Source organism: Sabethes cyaneus, chromosome 3 (assembly GCF_943734655.1).
Source record: "Sabethes cyaneus chromosome 3, idSabCyanKW18_F2, whole genome shotgun sequence".
In the NCBI taxonomy this organism is placed as follows: domain Eukaryota; kingdom Metazoa; phylum Arthropoda; class Insecta; order Diptera; family Culicidae; genus Sabethes; species Sabethes cyaneus.
Window position 1 is genome coordinate 204,557,944 of NC_071355.1, and position 21,948 is coordinate 204,579,891.

General features: G+C 38.3%; 2 protein-coding genes across 2 annotated transcripts in view; both read right to left on the bottom strand.

Annotated features, from left to right (window-relative positions):
• Nucleotides 1–1,767: 1,767 nt before the first annotated feature.
• Nucleotides 1,768–7,953, bottom strand: LOC128740607 (uncharacterized). Its single transcript, XM_053836168.1, has 13 exons — nucleotides 7,872–7,953; nucleotides 7,601–7,802; nucleotides 7,376–7,543; nucleotides 6,919–7,013; nucleotides 6,311–6,462; nucleotides 6,075–6,258; nucleotides 5,520–6,010; nucleotides 5,201–5,301; nucleotides 4,886–5,145; nucleotides 4,198–4,833; nucleotides 3,823–4,146; nucleotides 3,554–3,762; nucleotides 1,768–1,776 (listed from the first exon to the last, which is right to left on the bottom strand). Exons 1-13 carry the CDS (start codon nucleotides 7,951–7,953, stop codon nucleotides 1,768–1,770), a joined length of 2,913 nt encoding a protein of 970 aa, XP_053692143.1.
• Nucleotides 7,954–17,812: 9,859 nt separating this feature from the next.
• The window catches only part of LOC128740608 (uncharacterized), a 40,249-nt gene continuing 36,113 nt past the window's right edge, over nucleotides 17,813–21,948 (bottom strand). The window contains exons 9-12 of the mRNA XM_053836169.1: nucleotides 21,662–21,752; nucleotides 21,327–21,607; nucleotides 18,206–18,837; nucleotides 17,813–18,148 (exon numbers count right to left, since the gene is read on the bottom strand). Of these exons, the coding sequence (XP_053692144.1) occupies nucleotides 17,813–18,148; nucleotides 18,206–18,837; nucleotides 21,327–21,607; nucleotides 21,662–21,752 (1,340 nt within the window). The remainder of the gene's footprint in view (nucleotides 18,149–18,205; nucleotides 18,838–21,326; nucleotides 21,608–21,661; nucleotides 21,753–21,948) is intronic.

A 21,948-nucleotide genomic window follows, 5' to 3' on the forward strand; every position in this document is an offset into this window, starting at 1 on the left:
GGACTTCTGTCCTATTGAAATGTTGATCGTCAATTATGCGTGCATTTTCTTTATTAATTATATCTTTGTAAAGTCTGGTAGGTTATCGATTGGTTAGTATACAAATTATGTATCGTTCCAATTCTTGTAATTTGTTGATACATCAGAAGATGAGTAGCCTTTTTACCTGTTTGAGAAAGTTCTGCCTCTCCCGCCATATTCCCCAGATACTGTCCCGTTTGTTGGCACATGGTTTGCTTGTTTAGCAGTTCCGCTCATATAAAAAACCTACAAGGTATACAGCCCTAAAGGTTGTACGAAAGGGTGACGTAGGACTATATCAGATCATTAGATCAAAGACTAATGTTAACTGAATTTCTGGCGTGTATGTATATTTATAAGAATCATTGTTTAAGTGAATGTTTAAAAGAGAAGAGCGAAATATTCAGATTCAATTCTTCATTGAATGTAATGGTGGCTTTGAAAATACGTGGGCAGTGGTTCATAAGTACAACGCCTGCAACCATTGAGACATAGAGACTTATTTTAAAAATCACTAGTGTGCACCAAAAAGGTTGAAATAGTAATGAATGACCAGCCCACAGATAATTGTATTAAATATGATAAGGCGTAGCTTGACATGTTTCAATAATCTTACCTTAATTCGCTTGTGGCCTTTTAACCATTGATTGGTTACAAATAACATTAAAGCCAAAGCACGTTCATCGCAAATATGACGTGCAATTCGGATGTCCTTCTCTTTTGACATGAATGGCAACAGGCACGTTATATAGATGCGTCGATTGCCTGTCTCTTGCCCCGAGAAGGTGTTACTAGTTTACTTTCACAGCTCACCGCTTGTTACATAGCAGAAAATATGCCATATTTGGTTCCATTTGCTTAATTAGTTCTAGAGGTATGAGGAAATTAGTATTTCATTTGTATGGGAGCCCCCCCTCCCCCGCTTAGAAGGGGAAGGGGTCTCAGTACACCATAGAAAAAAATCCTTCCTTCTGAAACCCCCGCATGCCAAATTGGGCTCCAGTTGCTTGATTAGTTCTCGAGTTTTGAGTAAATTAGTGTTTCATTTGTATAGGAGCCCCCCCCCTCTTACGCACTGTATAAAATTGCTCTAACCCCCTCTATAGAATTGCTGGTCATTTTATCTATCCAACGACATATAAATTGTTCAGTTTCGTGTAGTAGTTTAGTAGTTATTATCATTTGAAATCTTTTATTCAAACGTCACACTTCTATTTTCGTTTTCACAAAGTGCTACCCAGTCCCAGTATATAGTAAACAAAGACGTAGTCCTGCGTCAAAAATCAAATGGCTTGTTTCGTGGATAGCTTCAAAAGACGAAAACTTTTGCCGTAACTGTTTTTGCGCTCTACTAGAAAGATGGGAAAAGGTTACAGCTAATATTTTGAATGATTCATTTGCGACGAGTTTTGCACAATAAAGTTGCATTTTCATAATAAAACAGCGGCCACTTTGTTGCACATGATAGAAAAATAAACAGAAACCAGAGGCAAAAAAAGTTGGAGAAAGGCTGTTTTGCACGAAATTGAACGAAAAATTTATAATTGTATTTAAAATATACACAAAAATTCACCTTAAATACTAGAATGTAAAAAAATCATTTGAAGTTTGCGTTGCATACTACTGCTACCACCGACGAACCGACATGCCATCCCATACATTTTCCATAGAAACTTTTGACCAAAATTTCAAATTAAAATACGTTAAAACAGTAACGCCATCTGTACAACGGATCGCGCCTTATTATCAATAGGGCTGAAAAAAGGTGAAAAAACTTAATTGTTTGAAATGAACCCGAATGATAAAAAATATCAATAGCACCTCGCACATCATCACAGGCGTAATATAACTGGGATAATAAATGTGTTTATCAGAAAATTTCGTTTTCCCTGGTTACAATGAGATATTAATGGTCATATTTATACATACGCAATGTCTAGCAATATATTTGCTTACCGCACCTTTTTTTTTACTTTATTGGTTACGTAAATCAACAAAAGCGGCCTGCATGTAAACAAAGCAAAACTTTCATCAGAGTGGAGAAAAGTAAATCGGAGAAACGTTCCCAAGCTCCAGTTGATTTTTTGCACTTCGGATGCTGGTTTCAGATATTGCACTCTTTCGATTTCGCCCAGATCCCCAATTATTAGCAGCTAATGTCCATCAGTGCCATTGATTTGATAACGAAGCAGCACCCAAGTAACAAAAAGTCTTGACAAACGAACTCAAAAGTTCACAATTAGTTCATTTTCAGTTCCGTAGACCCTCTTTGCTGATTAGTAGTGTATATCAAGTGTACGTAGAACTAAATGCTTTAAGAAGTGCTGTAAGTACTTCATAGATACTTCAAAGCTTTTAGGATGCTACATGAAGTTTTGAAGTAACCTTAGTTGCTAACAAGTTCTGCTTGTATGCTTCTGGCCACGAAATGATTGTTATTATTTTTATGTTTACATTTTTAGTGATCAAACCAGCAAACATTTTCATTTCACTCCATCACTCAAATAAATTTAATCAGAGCACATGTCTAATCAGTAAATATAATAAATTAGAATGCAATGCTTTTCACTATTACTTGATTGCCTGACTCCGAACTTTAATGTTCTATAATTAACTCACGGCGCACAAAGCTGTTGAACGTTCTAAAACGTATTTATACTGGCAAAGTTCACATCACTTATATACGGCAAATATGACGCAGTGGATCGGGATAGGATTACAACGCGGAACGCCCGGGTTCAAACCCAATGGTGAATGCAACGAATATAGAAGTTAGGTAGAAGTATAAAAATAGAACATAGCAGTGCTGCTAAATATTAGCTTTTTCCTTATTTTTGACAGTTTATTTCGAAGCTGCTTAGTGTTCCATGCAGCGAACTCAAAACAACTTGAAAGTTCGGTTAATTACTTAAAAGTGAAGCTGCTTAACAAGTTATAGATCAATATACATAAAGCTGCTTAGCCCTCGTTAGACACCGTTATTCGAACTTTTGGTTACTTGGGCAGCAGCTGCTGCTGCTACTGCAGGTGATGTAGACTGATCTCCGTACTGACTCTGTTGCTCGCGTGCATTTGTTGTTGATGACAATGATTATGTTGCTGGGGCTGAGGGTGCTCGTTACACTTTTGCTGTTGCTACTGCTAATTTAGTGAATTGCTCGTCGGTGATGGACATACTTTCTGCTTGTAAGGCTAGTAATAACATAAATTACCCGAATCACCATCTTGCGAGACAGCGGCCGAATCAGCTGACACTATTGACAGAAAAAAAGTCATCTAGCGAGTTGTCAGTTTGAATTTTTGACATAAGCGATCGCTTGTTATTTGAAGCGACGGTTATGTGTCGGTCAAAAATGTGTTGCTTGTGTCACGTCAGTTCGTCAGTGCTGCTACTACGAAAAGGAGAGAATATCGCTGGTCCGAACTATATATTTTATATATTTTCTCTTATCCAATCAACATACGACGAGATTCTAGTGAACACAGCCGGATAAGCTTGCTCACATAATTTGCCGTAGCTGTAGAAACCTACTAGGTGAGGTATTTCAGAACCATCGAAGCCGGCCCAAATCAATTGGTCACCCTTTTTGAAGCAAGTATTGTGCTCGCTGATACTGCGCAAAACGAAACTGACATCCTGCACACATAAAAGATCGGGTGTAATTCCGCTTTCATAATCGTGCTGGCAATCAGTATTATACATAGGTGCTACATTCTTTTTATAAATCCTTCCGATATTTCCTGTAAATGTATTTGGGTACATAAAATACTGAGGTGGTTAGGCTTTTCATAGAACTTTACCTGCTCCTATTAATTTCAGATGAAACGGGGTGTGGGTAAGATTGGTCCAAGCACATATTGGAAACACCGACGCATTTGGTGTTATTTCGCGCATCAGTTTGATAAGTGCAATGTCATTTGAACTATTGTTACTGTGATAGTTTGGATGGGCAATGACCTGCTCTATTGGGATTGATTCATCAGTCACCAAAATGGCCACAGCTGGTGTGTTTGACAATAAAAGTGCACAACTAGCCGAGGTAACGGCAGTACGTTTAGTAATCAGTGATGCAAGACAGTGAGTAGTTTGCGACTCCTTCCACCTTAGGGTGATCTTTGGAAAAACTTCTGATCATCGGGATAATTTAATTGCATGAAAAATCAAACTTACCGTACTAGACCATCTGTATACGGACTTCCCGTACCATTTGAGGTTTTGCTGGTAATCTGCTCGACAAGCCTCTAATTCATCTTTTCGTTTTTGGAAAAGTCCGTTTTTCACAAACCTCTGAGGACAACAAATCACTTGCGCAGAAGAACAAAAACTTACTCGTCGATTGGCTTTAAAATCATTCCATACCTTCGGACATTTTGTGTAATGTGTGCAAATTCCTGGCAGTTCATCGTCGTAGTCAAAATCACAACTCTCGCCTTCCTTCCAATCTGGATTTACGAATTGCACTGCCGATTGTCCACCATAAGAGTTGGGAAGCAGAACCGTTTTAAGCCAATCCACGTGGCTGGCTAATCTTGTAGCTATGGTTGCCTTACCAAAGCCGCAATCTCTGCCAAAAGCATTTAATCCATATGCGTAGGTGAAGACGCGATCGTTTCTACTAATTTTCCGTTGCATAGGGGCACCGTAGAGTAACGTGCATGTTTCGGGGACCAGGAATAAACGGTCTCCAACGCATAGGTGCTCTGGTGCCAAACCTCGTGTCAAACGTGAACGAAATTCTTCAGAAACCGAACAATTTTGAGGATCATTCACACTTAATCTAGGCAAGAGTGTGCGACGCAATGGTTCTGTAACTGGAAGATGTATAAGTTGTTAACAGCTTCGAAGGTTGAACGCGAATCTTACCGAAATGTTCGGGCAAGTCAAATGTGTTTACGTCGATACGACCGATACTCGCCACTTCCACCTTCTGTGGGTCGGGGATCTCTTGTGAATGCCATATGCACGCCGGGGTCACCTGTTCAGAAAATTTCACGCGATATTTTAGTTTAAGTACAGCAATGTTGTTGTACAGGGAATTTTCTGTATATTCCGGGTGCACTATTATCTTTGTGATATCGAAGTCTTTTTCATACGAATGAACAACCACATGTGAAGGAGCAATGCTACGAAAAATGAAACATTGAGGTTAAAAATTACGGAAATGTGGAATACTCATACCCGTAATGTGATGTGCATTCCGCTAGAGTGAGTGCAGTATCGTCGGCAATTAGGGTTGCACTGCAATTTTCCCTGCCTCCATCCTTCCATGCTACAGTAACCTGTGGGTGAAGTGGAGATCAAGTTGTAATTTTTGACTCGAAAAGTATGTAGGTATGTTTCATTCGTAGTCTTAAGCAGTTTTTAAGCGACGTTGTTTGCTGTGCTTAATTTTCTTATGCAATAGTGTTATATGAATAGGTAATGACAGGAAATATTCTCAATGCTGTATTAAGCAAAGCAATTTTTTTATGCAAAAAGGATGAGTATTTAACATCACCTTATGCCGTAAATCGTTATAATCAGCAAAGTGCATATGTCCTTTCTCGCGGTCAGCAAAAATGTAATCAGTGGTTTGTTCGGGATTATCAGGAGGCTCAACGTCATCGTCAACGTCTTCGCCAGACTCAGAGTCTTCGAAAAAGTCAGAGTCATCGCTAGTCTCAGAGTCTTTGCCAGACTCAAAGTCTTTGCCAGACTCAGAGTCTTCGCCATACTCAGGGTCTTTGCCAGACTCAGAGTCTTTGCCAGACTCACAGTCATCGCCAGACTCACAGTCATCGTAAGGCTCGGTGTTATCGTTCAGGTCATCGTAAGATTCGGAGTTATCGTTCCGGTCATCGTGAGATTCGGAGCTATCGTAAGTCTCAGGGTCATCGTAAGGCTCGGGGCTATCGTAAGGTGTGGAGGATTTTTTAAAGAGTACATTGTCTTCGTACTGCCGTAAATGAACGTATCGAAGGGCGCAACTGATAGGTTCCAGACTCCAGTCTACCAAAAACGAAAAAGCAATACAATAATATTAGTGCGGATTGAATAAAAAGCAGTGTCTTACCAAAGACATTCCTCTCCTGACTTTGCATTGTTTGCAGAATCCATGGGTAGTAAGCCGAAACTTTCGTATAGACACCGGGGGCTGCCGTTCCGCAGGGTGCACCGAATGAAGTTACACCGACAATAAATGGAGACATCTTCCCATTGTGAAGCAATTTAATTTCCAGTGGCCCTCCGGAGTCACCCTTGAATTAATCTATGATAGTTACATTTACCAACGTTAAATTATAGATTTACGGGACAGGTAGTCATGGTCTCATCTGCGGCGCACAATTGAGTTTCCTTGATGCCGTCCCTTGCCAGGCTGTCGGTGGAATAAAACTCACTGCATTCCTTGTATGTGGTGGGTTTTACTGTTATTTTCAGTAACGATGAAGATCGGCCTTGAGCTGTGAACTTAGATGTTATTTGGGTCCATTCAGCTAAGCATTTGGGGTTTTTGAGGGTTTTGTCAACTACTTTGAATATATTTGCAGAAGGAATTCAGGTGATAATTCAGATTCAGATTCAGAAGAATTCAGACAATGCGATGCATATGATGTCCTATTGTACAGTATCAAAGCTAAGATGTCACAGATTAAATTCTTTCTACGTATTTGGAATTATTTTGATCGGATACTAGCAATTCATTAAAGGAAATGTGACTATACTCATCAAATAATCATTCAAATAATATCAGCTGTTTTGCTGTCCTCAGTTATTGTCAGCTGCTTATTAAATTCAGTATCAACCTGCGAGTTTGCAGTAAGACGACTCATACGAATTCATCCCGTGTCGCTTTTGCTTCCAATGAAAATTATTAGTTTGTTTGGATAAATTGAATGTCTGCCAAAGAGAATAATTACCGTATCCAGTGGTTCCCCAGCCAGTGGCTTTCAGTGTATCAAAGCGAACTTCCTTGTCGATCCAAAGGCATGCCGGTGAAACTGTTTCGTGTAAACTGCAGTGATAGAAAAATCTGATTTAATCCACCTGATTGTGAAAATAACACGGTAAACACAGTCTCATACTGTTTCCAATGGATTTGCAGCTTTGTAGCACCGTAAATACAAACGATACAGCAAAATGTACGCGATATTGTAAATAACGACTAACTCTACAAGTGTCCTACACATAACTTTTTCAAACTCTGCTCGGTTAGAGGGTGGTGCAGTCGAATGGACAAACTTAGAAAGCCTCTCTAGGCAAAATGGATGTGGAATGATTTGATTTGCAGTCTACTGAGAATAAGTTAACGCCAACGATTGGGCCTGTGTATGGAGAATGATCAATTCATTCGTTAAATTTTACTTATGTACTTACGTGACACTTTTCTCTAGCTTCAAAAGGGCAATGTCGTTATAAGCGCGAATAAAACTGTAATCGGGATGCCGAAATATTTGAACAATCTTCAACTGTTGAGCGAATCGGTCATCCGTATCACTGAAGATATTAATATCTCCAAAGCGAGCCACATCCGGAGCTGCTCCTCTGGAAGAAATCTTGTATCATACTTTTCTTATTACCTACGTCGAAGTGTTGACATACTTATAGGAGGTGCAGTGAGCCGCAGTTAACACGTAGTTCTCCCAGATTAAAGATCCTCCGCATTCCCAATGGATCGCACCATTCACTTGTGTCCACCCGATGGCTGCCATGTGCGCAAATTCTTTCAAGGTAGTTGGTCTAGCGTTAGAAGCTGCAACAGGAAGGTCGACCTCACCATATCTGAAGTAACGCAAATGGCAGTCTGAAAAGTCCAATTTGGATACATCAGCATACTAAATGTGCTTCTGGTAAAAATGTTCTATTTCTGTACCGTCGATTGACATTCTTTCATTCGGCAACATTACATCATTCAATCGCTCATCGAATGGTTCGATTGGGAAGAGTCCAGCCATTACTAAGAAATTTTTTAAAAATATATTCGAATATTCTAACTGTAAATGTCTTTATTTTGTTGTACCATTATTGACTAACGAATTACACACTAACACTACATGTACTAGTTTAGCCACATGCGACATGCTGAGGCTCACCCTGGCAGACGTTTAAATTCTTTACTGGCGTTAACGAAAATGTAAGCTTTGTTAAAAATTGTTTTAATATTCGCATTATTTAGAGCCCAACGGTATCGGCGCCAACTATACTACTGACTTCATGGTAAAAGACACTACTTCGATTTTCGGCAACCAAGCTGATCGGTCCGGCCAATTGGTTGACACAACCGGATTCAACTATCAAAATTGTGCATGTTTCAATCGAGAGGAATTCAAATCACTGGTGTGGCTAGACTTCAATAAAAGGTGGGGGACCGACGAATATTACTGCAGATAGGCATTACCGCGTCACCCCAACTGGTATGAGTTTTAAATCTATTTACTTTCAGTTCTTTTTTTGTTAGATTAAGGTCACTTTAATAGCTCGAGTCATTCGTGACTTCTGCGGGGTTGGGATTGGAACCCCGGGTTCTCGGTGTGAGAGGCGTGAATGCTAACCACTGCACCGGGACTGATCCCCTCTTCCAAACGAAGAATGTGACATAAAAATTCGTTCCCTAATGTTCCGATTAGTATCATATGGATACAAATGATTTGGATTGCCTTTTCAAACCCGGCAGGAATTCTGTCCAAGTTGTGATTGTTCAAACCCACTTCGTGTGGCGTGTGGTCTAATATTTTTTTGATTTTTATGTTTTCGAGCATTGCAGCTGCAAGTATGACCGCCTATCAGTATCGTTTGATCTACGATACTTGATTCGATTCGAAAGCTTAATGCCAAATTAAAAAAAAAAAGGTAGAATATGTGAACCAGTGTTTCCCCCCCTGGGCACGCAAGTGGGCAGAATTATTGGTGATTTGAATGATGATGCTGTTTTAGTTAATTATAAAATCAGTTTTTGGTTTATCTTTTCTGTGATGTGATTAGTGGTGTTCATTTTCGAAATTATTTCATTGACAATCGTAAAATGATCGTCCCTTTGTTGATCGATAGGATTGATAGTATGTGCGTATTCGCCTACAAAATTTATTTTGGCAAGGAAAAATTCTATTATTATTCTGTTCTATTATTTGTTCTATTATTACACGATTGGTATCACTAGTTGAGATTGTTGACCGGCTTGAAGGATGGTAATATCTTCATCTGCTTAACATTTGACCTTGAATCTAATTTTATTGTTGAGCATGAGAGATATATGACACTTCTTGATGGTAGGTTCTTAAGATAGTGTCGGTTGGTGAATATCGTTTCGATACCTGCTTTGAGTATTTTAAATTTAACTAGCTGGCCCGGCAAACTTCGTACTGCCACAAATTATACTGAATGCCGTAAACGCCCCTAATTCTGCGCATATTTTCCTTCAAAATTGTAGCATTCTTAAATTAGTCGTTCTATGTACAAATATTTTCTTGGATGTGTTAAGATAAAAATTTGTTGGAATTTGGAAGTTTTGATTGAAATGTGGGGTGAGCAGAATAAGGCAGCATGCGCAGAATCAAGTGTGTTTATGGTAGAAAAACCTTAGCGTTGGTACTACATTTCGCATTTGCAACTTGACTTACTGTTTTTTGTTCGACAGTTTTCGCAGTCAACTGTTAAAGTACAGGATAATTGCGGGGCTAATGCTACGATCCTATTGACTTTTAAAACCCGTCTAAGTCGAGGCTCAAACATACGACGACAGGCTTGTTAGGCTAGTGTTAACTTCGACGCCAATTGGGAGGCTTTTTAACTGAGTGACATAGGTTGTGGATTTCGGTTGTGCTCAAGGTGTGGATTTTGCACTTTTTTGAGAGGTTTGGCTTTTGATGGAATGGTTGGTTGACTACTCGTATTTAGAAAAACAGACGTTCTGTACAAATCCAGAAGTCAGTTGGCCATTCTGTTGGATGCTAGACTTCCCAGAAGGATGAAAGGCCTGAATTGTACCTTAAGTGCGGCCGAGGTTTTTTGTTTGTGTCATTTAGATAATGCAAACTGTATTGGACCATTGGTTGAGGGTGGCAATTTTTTCGTTGTGATAGTGGTCAGTTTATTTTTTGTAAAAGCTTTTGGCCCCTAGTACCGTCTGCTGCGGTTGATGTTTAATGATATGCAATATACATTCAAAACTTGCTGAGAACACAATCATTGACACCACCAACTAAATTCTAATTGCATCTCCGTTGCACACGTTCAATCCGTAGATTCCATGTTAGCTGCTTAGGAAACCAAACAAGACTACATTTCTCCAGTAGTGGACGTACTAGGGCGCAGTACAATGATTTAAGACAGTGTGGATCCTTAAAGTTCCGATTAATTTTAAAGATGAAGCCAAGCTGTCGAGATGCTTTGGAGATAATCAACTCACGATGTAGATTAAACGTCAGTTTGGTGTCCAGTAAGACGCCGAGGTCACTAACTCGGTCCACTCTACGTAACTCAATATTATCGATGGTGTATCCAAAGGTGATCGGGTTTTTGATGCGGTGAAAACTCATCACTTCACATTTAGCTATGCTTACAATGAGCCAGTTCCGTTTACACCAGTCAGTGAATAAATCAAGCACATCTTGCAAGCGGCGGCAGTCGTCTATATTTCCTATCGAAGCAAACAATTTCAGGTCGTTGGCGTACACTAACTTGCAGCCAACTCCCAGCAGCAACGCAATATCGTTAAAGTATAGCAAGAAAAGTAGAGGTCCCATGTTACTTCCTTGAGGGACTCCAGACTTATTGGTAAACACCGACGAAACACTATTACCCAGTTTCACACGAAGCACCCTACCACTGAGGTATGAGTTCAGCCATTCAACCATCTGTTGGGAGGCACCAAGTCGAGACAGTTTTCGTAATAGTATTGCATGGTCTATTCGATCGAAAGCTGCTTTCAAGTCAGTATAGATAACATCAACTTGCTCCTTGTCTTCCATATGCGAGATACACATACGTATCTGTCACGACAAATACGTATCTGTCACAAATAAAAATAATAGTGGAGTTTAATCGTGAAAAAGCTTTTCTTTCATTCAATTAATTACCTTGTTTGTTAGCCAGGGGTGGTTCGATCACTTTGACTCAATTTTGATTCATTTGACAGCACCGTCTTAACGGGGCCAAATATGACAAAGTTATATATGAGACATTTGTAGAACAGGTTTTTATCTATAATTTTACTGAGAAAAGTTTTGCTGTATCTTTTGTAGTTACGGCGCTACAATGCTAGTATCTTGTTAGTAACTAAATGAACGTTCATTTAGTCACTGATGAGTTACTAGCGTTGTAACACCGTAACTACAAACGATACAGCAAAACTTTGTTCAGAAAAATTGTAGATTAGAACTAGTTCTACAAATGTCCCATACATAACATTGTCATATTTGGCTCGGCTGAGACGGTACTGTCAAATGAATCAAAATTGAGTCAAAGTGATCGAACCATCCCTGTTGTTAGCATATTCCGGATCCGGTGAGGTATGATTTTATGAAAAAGGATGAATAATTTCCGGTGAAGTATGATTTTATGAAAAAGGATGATAATTTGAGACTTGACACTGACTATCTGTTAAAAGCTAAAAACGACCCTTTTTACGACCGTTCAGAAACACGACTGTTTCAACCGTCGTGTCCAGTAAAAGAATGCGCGCACAATATAAGCTGTGAAAGTAAACTAGTAAAACCTTCACGGAGCAAGAGGCAGTGAATCGACGCCGCTGCACGAGAGATGATGGTAGGCGTGGGACAAAATTCTTAAGACAGTGTCGGTTGGTGAATACCATTTAGATTCCTGCTTTCAATATTTTAAAATTAAATGTGGGTTAATATTGTTAACATGATATAATCATAAAACTATCCCCATGGCTAAAGTTATTAATAGCGTCGTAGTGGAATACAAAGATTGAATGCAAAAAACCTTTGCAGGATTAATAAATTCCACTATTAATTCAGACAGATACGCCTTTTAGTTCGAAAACAGACACCAGTGAAGCCAGCGAAGTGAAGTCGTAATAGAGATACGTATCTATCGTGAATAAAGTTAATAGTGAAATTTAAAGTTTTTCTTTCATTCAATATATTGCCTTGCTTGTTAGCATATTCCTGATCCGATAAAGTATGATTATTAATTGTAGGATTGCTTATATGAAATGATTTGGCGATGTAAAACGTGAGAACATAGCTTTTCACATGATTTGCAGACTCTTAGCATTTTACGAATAAGTTTTTTTGTTAGATTATAGTCACTTTAACCAGTTTTAGGTCATTCGTGACTTCTGCGGGGTTGGGATTTGAACCCGGGTCTTCGGCGTGAGAGGTGTGAATGCTAACCACTACGCCGGGACTGACCCCTACGAATAAGTTTGTTATTTTCGCATTTTACATAATTTAATAATTTTGACGTAGGACTACGTCTTACGGCAAGTTTTGAGATAGGGTGTCATTCCAAAAAATCAAAAAATGCGAGCGTCACGAAAAATGAAAGGTTTTGAACGCTAATAGCTCAGCGGTTTTCCGACCGATTTTCAATATTCTTACACCAATCGATCGGAAAATCTTTCAAGAATTGACCCAAATGAAGAAAAGTATGGATTCTTGATGTTGAACTATTGAAAAATTGAAAATAATTAACCTATGTTTTACCAGAATTCTCGCTTCGTGATTGGTTGGAAGATTCTTTACGATGATCTAAACCTATATCAATTTGATATCTGTGCTTGGGAAGTAAGCCAAAACAAGTGACAAAGCTTTCGCATTCCAACAAGATTTCTTAACACCTCGCTTCAACCTAGACCATTTTGATGTCCTTGCTTGGGAAGTATGCCAGAGAGAGTGACAAAGCCCCCTCGTGCCAACAGATTTCTTACGAACGCGATTAAACCTAGTCCAATCTGATGTCTGTGTTAGGGAAGTGTGCCAGAAAAAATGACACAAATTCGTTGTTACAACAGATCGCAAATTCTTTACTGCGTGACGATTAAACCTCGGCGAACTTGATATCTGTGTTGGAAAAACGTGCTACAGCTGTAGTGTTCGGTTATAATACGGCTCTGTATGAATACGCATGCTAGGATTGGGCGATACCGTATCGATACCCGCGATATCGATACTCGAAGGCCGATATTTCGATAAATTTCATCGATACTTACGGCGTCGATATTATGCTAAATCGATAATTTCATCCCGATACTGTTTTGATAAAGCGGGATATGCATGCTGAAAAAATATAGACTAAAACTAGGCCAGGAAATGCGCAAGAAAGCAATATTTTAAGCATTTTTTCTCGCGCTGTTTTCTTTTCAGGTATCTACTAAGCTTAATTCTCAAATTTACTTTATTGGAATTGACTCTTATGCAAAACCTTGAACAATGTCACCTACATGTTTAACGCTTATTGAACGGTAAGTGCATACACTGAAACAAGAACCATGGTATTTCGCGCCATTTTGCAGAAAACGCTTGCTTTTTGTAAGTACCATGAAAAAGTATTCAAATTTACCATGATTCTTGTACAAGTAACATGTTCTCAGATAATTTTACCACATTTTTTGGTAATGTCTAGTAATTTTGACTACAATTCTGTTATTTTTTGTGTTCGGGGTAACGCCGAAGGTAACACATAGAATTTTAACCAGAACACTGCTTAAGCTAAACAGAATTCTTTTCTGCAAAAATTCACTGGTGTGTCCTCTTAATTTTATCCTCTAATATGGTAACAATTACCATGATCCTTGTTTCAGTGTACGATACGCGATTTTCAGCAATTTAGAACTGACCAGAGAGCACAGAGAGTAGTATTGGGCGTTGACGGCATTAACAAAGACTTTCCAGCTTTTTACGCGCCATAATAGTAGTGAAAGTTGCAGAGGTGGGGCAGAGATCGAGAAGAACTAGAACTGGAAAGGAGCAACTCCCAGCGGAACTCTGCGGGAATGGCCAAGAACCGCCAGCAACGACACATCACTGGATGGTTTCAGGGGTTTGGGAAAGGGCTGCCGGACGAGTGGATTGAGGGTGCGGTTTGTCCTATCTACAGAAAAGGCGATCGAATAGATTGCTGTAATTACCGTAGCATAACGCTAGTCAAAGCCATCAACAGATTTTGTTGCGTCGTCTGTCTCCAGTGGCAGGAAAGTGCGTAGGGTAGTACCAGGCTTTATGGAGGCCCGTGCTACTACGGATCAAATATTTACTCTTCGGCAGGTCATCCAGATGTGTCGAAAGTACAACCCATCATATTTTTGTGGATTCTGGGGCAGCATACGATTCAGTCGGATGCGAACAGCTCTGGCAGGTGGTGCGGTTTTCCGTACAAAGCGACGTGTCCGAAATAGAGCTTCCATGGAGCGAGTGATGTGTTATGTGCGTGTTTTGGGGGCACTCTCTTTGCTCAACATGTTTTTTTATTAATTAATTTTTATGAATCCCTGTTTTTGTGCAGCATTTCCTAATCCCAGAATGCCGCCCTAAATAGTATCGATAAATCTAATATCGATGCTTCACGAATGATATATCGACGGTATCGATAAAGCGACGGATTTGATATTGATATTCAATTATCGATACTTTCGGGAATTTTGCCCAATCCTAGCTACTATCACTACAAAGAGACTTACGTAGTCCTGCGTCACCTATATATGCGGTCGTGTCTTGTACACAACCCCTCTGATTTTTTGTGATTATTAGGAACGTTTAAGGCAGGTATTTACTAAAACAAAGTTAAATTGTAAAAATTTATGATTTATTTTAAAGATATAAGGAAATTTGGTAATCTATTTTAAACTTGAATTACATTTTATAGGAGAAATTTAAATATCAAACAACCTCGTATAACACTGGTTTTTCAAGTTCAATTCATTGCAAAATAGCGATGACGTTAAAAAAATCTAGAGTGCTTTATTGCATCATCCCTTTAGGAAAGGAACCAGTTCACGACATATTCACCGAATATCTTTAAATATCGATGGATGAAGTTGAGAAGAAAAACATGCCTCTAGTATTACTGCCTACATACTAAAATTGTCTAAAATAATCATTTAAGGTTTGAAAATCAAACTTGTATTCATGAAAAATCAAAATTCGAAAACGTGTTACAAGTAACCCCGTATAAGAGTAACAAGCAACATTATTATTTTCGGCGTTTTCTACAGTTTCGCGGGATAATTTTTTTTCATACCTATTACAGTACCGCCCCGCTAATCCGACAAATTTATAGCCGGATTAGCGAATTTTGACTCGACAATCCGACAGTCAAACTAACGTCAATGTGACTTTGAAATGTGGGTTTGTTTACATCCATCCGTAAACAACTCCGCCAATTTTTGAAAATATTTGTCGTAATTACGCAATAACTATGTTTTATCCCAAGTAACAATTCCAAGTTTTATTACGTTCGCATAGTGGTTTTCATGACCAATTTCATAAAACCGCTAATAAAACTATGAGCTCCACCAGAACTTTCTGATGACCGCTATAAAACTGCTTTCTGACCAAGTGGCCCACTCCTCAGAATGTTTTCAAAACCGCTATAAGAATCAGGTTATAAACTCAAGTAGTCGTATCACGCTCTGCTAAAAGTAGCAATAAAACCGATTAAGCTTTCGCTGCTTGACAGCCATCGCCATAATTTAAAAAAGCTTTTCGCTTTTTGCTTTTCGTTTTTCGCTTTTTGCTTTTCGCTTTTCACCAGATAAGTTCGCTAGCTTTATCAACTTGAAAATATATCCGTGAGCCGAAAAGTTTTAGTTTTACTGACAGATCATGCTGAACGATTTGGTTTATAGCGACCAGAATAAAATATTCCATAGAATATTTATTAAATTTTAAGCAATTTCGTTGGCTTGCACGATGTGCGCATTTAATTTCATCGTGCATTTTGATATGATAGGTCGATAAAATCAGCGCGCCACTGAAATTTTGCAATTTTCGAAAACTGGTTGTTTTACCAAATTGAAAATATTCAGTTAGTCAATCTCAATTTCTAGCAAAATCATTTTAGTTGCTTCCTCTGACAGCAAAACCGATTGATAATAACCTTCTTTCTGCAAAATACTTTGCTTTGATGAATTGTTGTTTGCGAACTAAAACAAAATACTAGAATATGGCAATATGGCTTCGCATAAAAAAATGATTTTGGTGTTGAACTTTGGTATTCTTCATAATAGCAGCAAAAAAACTGTTTGGTTAGGGTGTTACCGTTTTAATAGCTCTATAAAACTAACAGATTTATTGCGGTTTGACAAAAAACCGCGATAAGATCAATTTTGATTGGTGCGCCATTTTGTATTGCCACGCCACACTCATGGTAAGTTTATGAGAGACGTGGTGCAGCCAACAAGTTTTAACGTGGTGATATAAGCAACCACAATAAATTTGCTTTATTAGCAGTTTTATAATGGTTTTCTAGCTAGCTATAAGTGTGTTTGGACTCGTATCCTCTTGGTATTGCGCAATACCACAATAAACCCAGAGGTAATGAGTAATACCGCAATAAAACCTTTATAAAATTCAAGTAAAACCAAGTGGCTTTAGAATTGTTACTTGGGATACTCAGTAATGCTTAATTCCGTCAACAAAATACTTTGAAATTCTTAGTTAGTGTCAAAATAAGCGCAAGCACATCAGTCTATTGAGAATAGTAATGAAAATATTATGGCCATGGCAAAAGTGAATGTAGTTAGAAGCAGCACCATGTTTCATTTCCATTTAGTTAGAAAGAGTGCCATTCTGACTCTAATGGAAACACCAAACGAAGGTAGTGTTCGATTGAAAGAAGTCAAGTACAATACTTTTTAATTCGAAATTTTCCGGACTAGCGAGATCCGGACTATTGAGTCGTCGGATTATTGGGTGTCGGATTAGCGGGGGAATACTGTACATAATTTGAAAACGCCTGTCGCTAAGATGTGCAACAATTGGCAGATTACCCTAAACCCCAAATTTCATGTTGCTGGTAGCAAACACAAGTTACTTGATCTTTTTTACGTTATGTAGGTTCACAATAAACTTCATTTTCCAGAAAAATATCATGGATGTTGAATGTTTTCACCTATACCTTGTAATAAATATAACAATTTTGCTCAGTGTATAATTTTCGTTTGCTTCTCTCTCACATATACACTTATACGTGCATTGTCACTACGCTAGGGCCACTTATGTACAGCTTAAACCAAATTGCGTCAGCGTGAATAGTCCTTGTTCCTTGATACACACCAGTTGTATAGATTGAAACAGTCAATAAAAAGCTTTGTACACGTTTATTAAACCGTATTTGATAATTATTATATACCTAACAGTTTCATGCACAACACTTTCATTTTGAGCCTAAAAACAGCGTTTGAAGTACAATAAAGCATGAGGCGTATTTGAACTTTAATACTAGAATCTAATTAAACCTCTCGCAGTTTGAGCTGCATGCTATAGCTACTACAAAAAGGTTCAGTCGCTGGTCCGAATAGTAAATTTTATACATTTTCCCTTATCCAATCAATGTAAGATGAAATTCTAGTAAACACAGCCGGGGAAACTCGATCACATAACACGCCATAGCTGTAAAAACCTACTACGTAAGCTGTTATAGGATTATCGGAGCTGGTCCAAACTAGCTGATCACCCTTTTTGTAGCATGTATTATTGGCGCGCAGATTGACATCCTGGACGCATAGCTGTTCGGCTGCAATTCGGCTTTCATATTGATGCTGGCAGTCAGTATTATACATAGGCGCAGTTTGTTTATTGATCTTATCGATGTTCCCTGTAAAATATTTGGGTTAACTTACTGCGGTGGCTAGGATTTCAGTAATATTTCACCTGCTTCTATTAACCTTAGATAAAACGGAGTGTGGGTAAGGTTGGTCCAAACGCATGCAGGAAAGACAGATGCACTTGGTGTTATTTCATTCATTAGTTTGATCAGTGCAATATCATTCGATTTATCGTTATTGTTATAATGTGGATGAACAATGACTTGTTCTATCGCAATTGATTGATTATTCGCTAAAATGGCCAAAGATGGTTTTTTTGGCAACAATAGTGCACAACCAGCTGACGTAACGGCAGTGCGTTTAGTAATTAGTGACGCTAGACAGCGAACGCGTTGCAGCTTATTCCAGGTAACAGTAATCTTTGGTAAAGGTTTTAATTATTTTGACAATTTAATCGCGTGAAAAATCAAACTTACCGTATGTGCAAAGCCTTTGATTTCTTTAAAACTACGCCTGTCGGGATGAAACTGTTGGTAATCTGTTTGACAGGCGTCTAATTTATCCTTACGTCCTTGAGAAAATTCATTTTCCACGAATTTTCGAGGGCAACAAATTACTTGCGCAGAAGAACAAAAATTTATTCGTTGTTTGGCTTTAAAGTCATTCCATATTTTCGAACATTTTGTGTAATGGGTACAAATTCCAGGCAGTTGGTAATTGTGGCCGAAATTACAGCTATCGTTTTCCTTCCATTCTAGGTTAGTAAATTGTACTGCAGATTGTCCATAACGAAAGTTGCGAAGTAAAACCGTTCCAAGCCAATCCACGTGGCTAGCTAGTCTTGTAGCTATGGCTGATTCACCAAAACCACAATCTCTGCCGAAAGCATTTAGTCCAAATGCGTAGATAAACATCCGATCATGTATCTGCTTTTGTTGTTGAACAGGACCACCATAGAGAAGCGTGCATGATCCGGGTACTAAAAACAAATGGTTCCCAGTGCACAGATGCTCTGATGCTAAGCCTCTGGTCAAACGCGAACGAAATTCCTCAGAAATCTTACAATTTTTTGGGGTTTTGACTTCTAATCTAGGTAAGAGTGTTCGAGCTGTGGGTTTTTTGATTAAAAGAAATCAAAATTAGAATTAAAAATTTTTATTCCTGGGGCTTTTTGCTTCGACTGGTTCGCTTCTAAGTAAAGAAAACCCGAATTAATCCACCTAGCGGTGTGACCTAGCCTTTCTACTACCGCAATAATCATTTTTTTAATTTCTCAGGAACATCTCTAATTAAGTTGACTATATTTTTAAATATCCTTTCTTTATTTTTCAAAATCCACATCCAAAAAAGATAATATCTGGGTTTGAAAAAATAACTGAGTAGAGTATTAGATATGAAAAACGAAAAAGAGAAATTGGACTTTTTCTTAATTGGCGCTTTTTTAGTTAATTATTTTTGCATGAAAATCAAAACTTGAGCTTCTTTTGAATAAACTTTAATGAAGCTTGATCGTATCGTTTATACGTTACATGTTTTAGGAAACGATGAGATCAAATAAACAAAAGCGGCGCCATAAAGATGCTTGAAGATGGGAAATATGATCAATATAATTTCCGGCGCTTGTTATTTTTGCTGGTATGAGTGGACCCATATTCATTTATTTAATAAAACATGATACATGGCACATGTCTATTATCTTTTAAAGTGTCACTAGCGAAAACAAATCGTACAGAATTATTAGTAACCTTTTCTTCCTCTTTTTCATATAAAATTTCTAAGTTCTAGCATCTTTTGATTGGAAAAGCATCTATTGATGCGCCAAATTTTTTGAAATTGGTATAAATTTATTTGAGAAAATCAACTCATTAGTATTTTCAATCCTGTACACCACTATACCTATGTGATTAAATCAAATACTTTTCTTCGCTATTTGCTTCGCTCGTCCGATTGCGAGTAACAGCAAGTAAAGAAAATGACACTTGAAATGTTTCTCACTCTTATTGTATTTGTATGCAAATTTTAAAATTGCAAATCGCATATACATACATACACGCATACATACATACATGCATACATACACGCATGCATGCATACATACACATACATAACACATACATTGAATACAATCGACCCTTGATTAATTTATTTCGATTTTATACTTTTTAACGGTTTAATAAACGGCGCTTAAGTGTTAAAGTTTGAATAACTTTTGAATAAATCGTCCGATTTTCAGTAACTTGATTTCGTTTGATAGGTCTCAACAGTAACTTTCAAATGATAATAAATTGTCGCATGTTTCCCTTTGAATTAATGCTTATATGTAACAAAAAGCAGTTTCAAATACATTTTTTCCACATTTCTTTATGTAACTTTCAAACCACAACCACTATTCGTCATGAAATCTTGAAGTAAAGGTTTTGAAAGACTCCCCTTTCATATACAACCAATTTTGTTCAAATCGGTTAAGGGACCTATGAGATAATGAAGTCCCATATTTTTCGTATTTTTATACATAACTTTTGAACTAAAAGTCCGATCAGTATGAAATTAAATAGCGAACAATGGGACACCTAGACCTTTTATCTGACACTAAGAACATTAAAATCGGACCAGCCATCTCCAAGAAAAGTGAGTGAGTACACACACTCACACTCACTCACACACACACACACACACACACACACACACACACACACACACACACACACACACACACACACACACACACACACACACACACACACACACACACACACACACACACACACACACACACACACACACACACACACACACACACACACACACACACACACACACACACACACACACACACACACACACACACACACACACACACACACACACACACACACACACACACACACACACACACACACACACACACACACACACACACACACACACACACACACACACACACACACACACACACACACACACACACACACACACACACACACACACACACACACACACACACACACACACACACACACACACACACACACACACACACACACACACACACACACACACACACACACACACACACACACACACACACACAGAGAGAGAAAATGCACAGTTTTCGAAACTGAGTCGAATGGTATATGGCACTCATCCCGCTAGGCTTTCTTTCGATTTTCGGTTTTTCGAGTGATTCCTATACCTTTATACTATATTTTCATATAGTAGAAAGGCAAAAAGCTAAATCTAGGACAATGATTAGTATTTTCGGTACGCTTCTAATTATCGGGCGTACTCTGTTTTCGCGTAACTTGAACAGGAAGAACCAGATAATCACTACAAAAGGAGTGATTGGAAATCATTAACAGCTGGTAAAAAATAATGGGTTTTCCCCTAGGATGTAGAAAACTGAAACTAGAACCAAAATAGAAGTAGGCTGAAGAACTAGTGCCGTATACCCAAGTAGCACAATTTTAGCACTTCTTGTTGCATCAACTTAGTTATGACCAGAATTAGTCACATATCAAGTTACTACAACTACTTTGTAACAACTGCGCTATAGGGTATAGATATGCAACAGTAATTGTCAATTACGTAAAAGCTTACCAATTTCTTCAGACATTATCTGGTCATCAAAACCTAAAGAGTAGAAAGTATTAAGATCGGTACGACCGATACCCGCCACTTTCAGTTCTTTGTCGTCTACTTTCCGCGAATGCCATATGCACGCCGGAGTCACTTGTTCGGAGAATTCTATTCGGTCTTTCAGTTTAAGTACCGCAATATTGTTATATACGGAGTTTTCTTTATATTCTGGGTGCACAATTATTTCTGCGATACCGAAATTTTTACCGTAGGCGTCGACAATGACGTATGAAGGAGCAACGCTGAAAGGATGAAACTTTAAGGTTGAAGAATACGGAAATATGTAGAACTCATACCCATAATGTGATGCACATTCTGCAAGCGTGAGTGCAGTGTCATCGTCAATAAGTGTTGCACTGCAATCTCCCGTGTGACCATCTTGCCATGCTACAGTAAGCTAAGAGTGAAAATTAAGTTGCAATTTATGTTACGACAAGTCTGTGTATCTGATTTTTCAATATTGTGTGTCAACAAAAATTTTTGCAGCTGCTAATTTTTTATAGAATGTTTTTAAACGGAAAATAATAGGAGTATTTTGTTGTAAAAAAGTTTTTTTAAATGGAAGAATAAAAAATTCAAAAAA

Coding starts and splice junctions, on each gene's coding strand:
- LOC128740607 (XM_053836168.1), bottom strand. CDS start 7,953: ATGGCTGGACTCTTCCCAATCGAACCATTCGATGAGCGATTGAATGAT. Junction 7,544..7,600: donor GCTCACTGCACCTCCTATAA/GTATGTCAACAC, acceptor GATTTCTTCCAG/AGGAGCAGCTCCGGATGTGG. Junction 6,011..6,074: donor TCAGGAGAGGAATGTCTTTG/GTAAGACACTGC, acceptor CGTTTTTGGTAG/ACTGGAGTCTGGAACCTATC.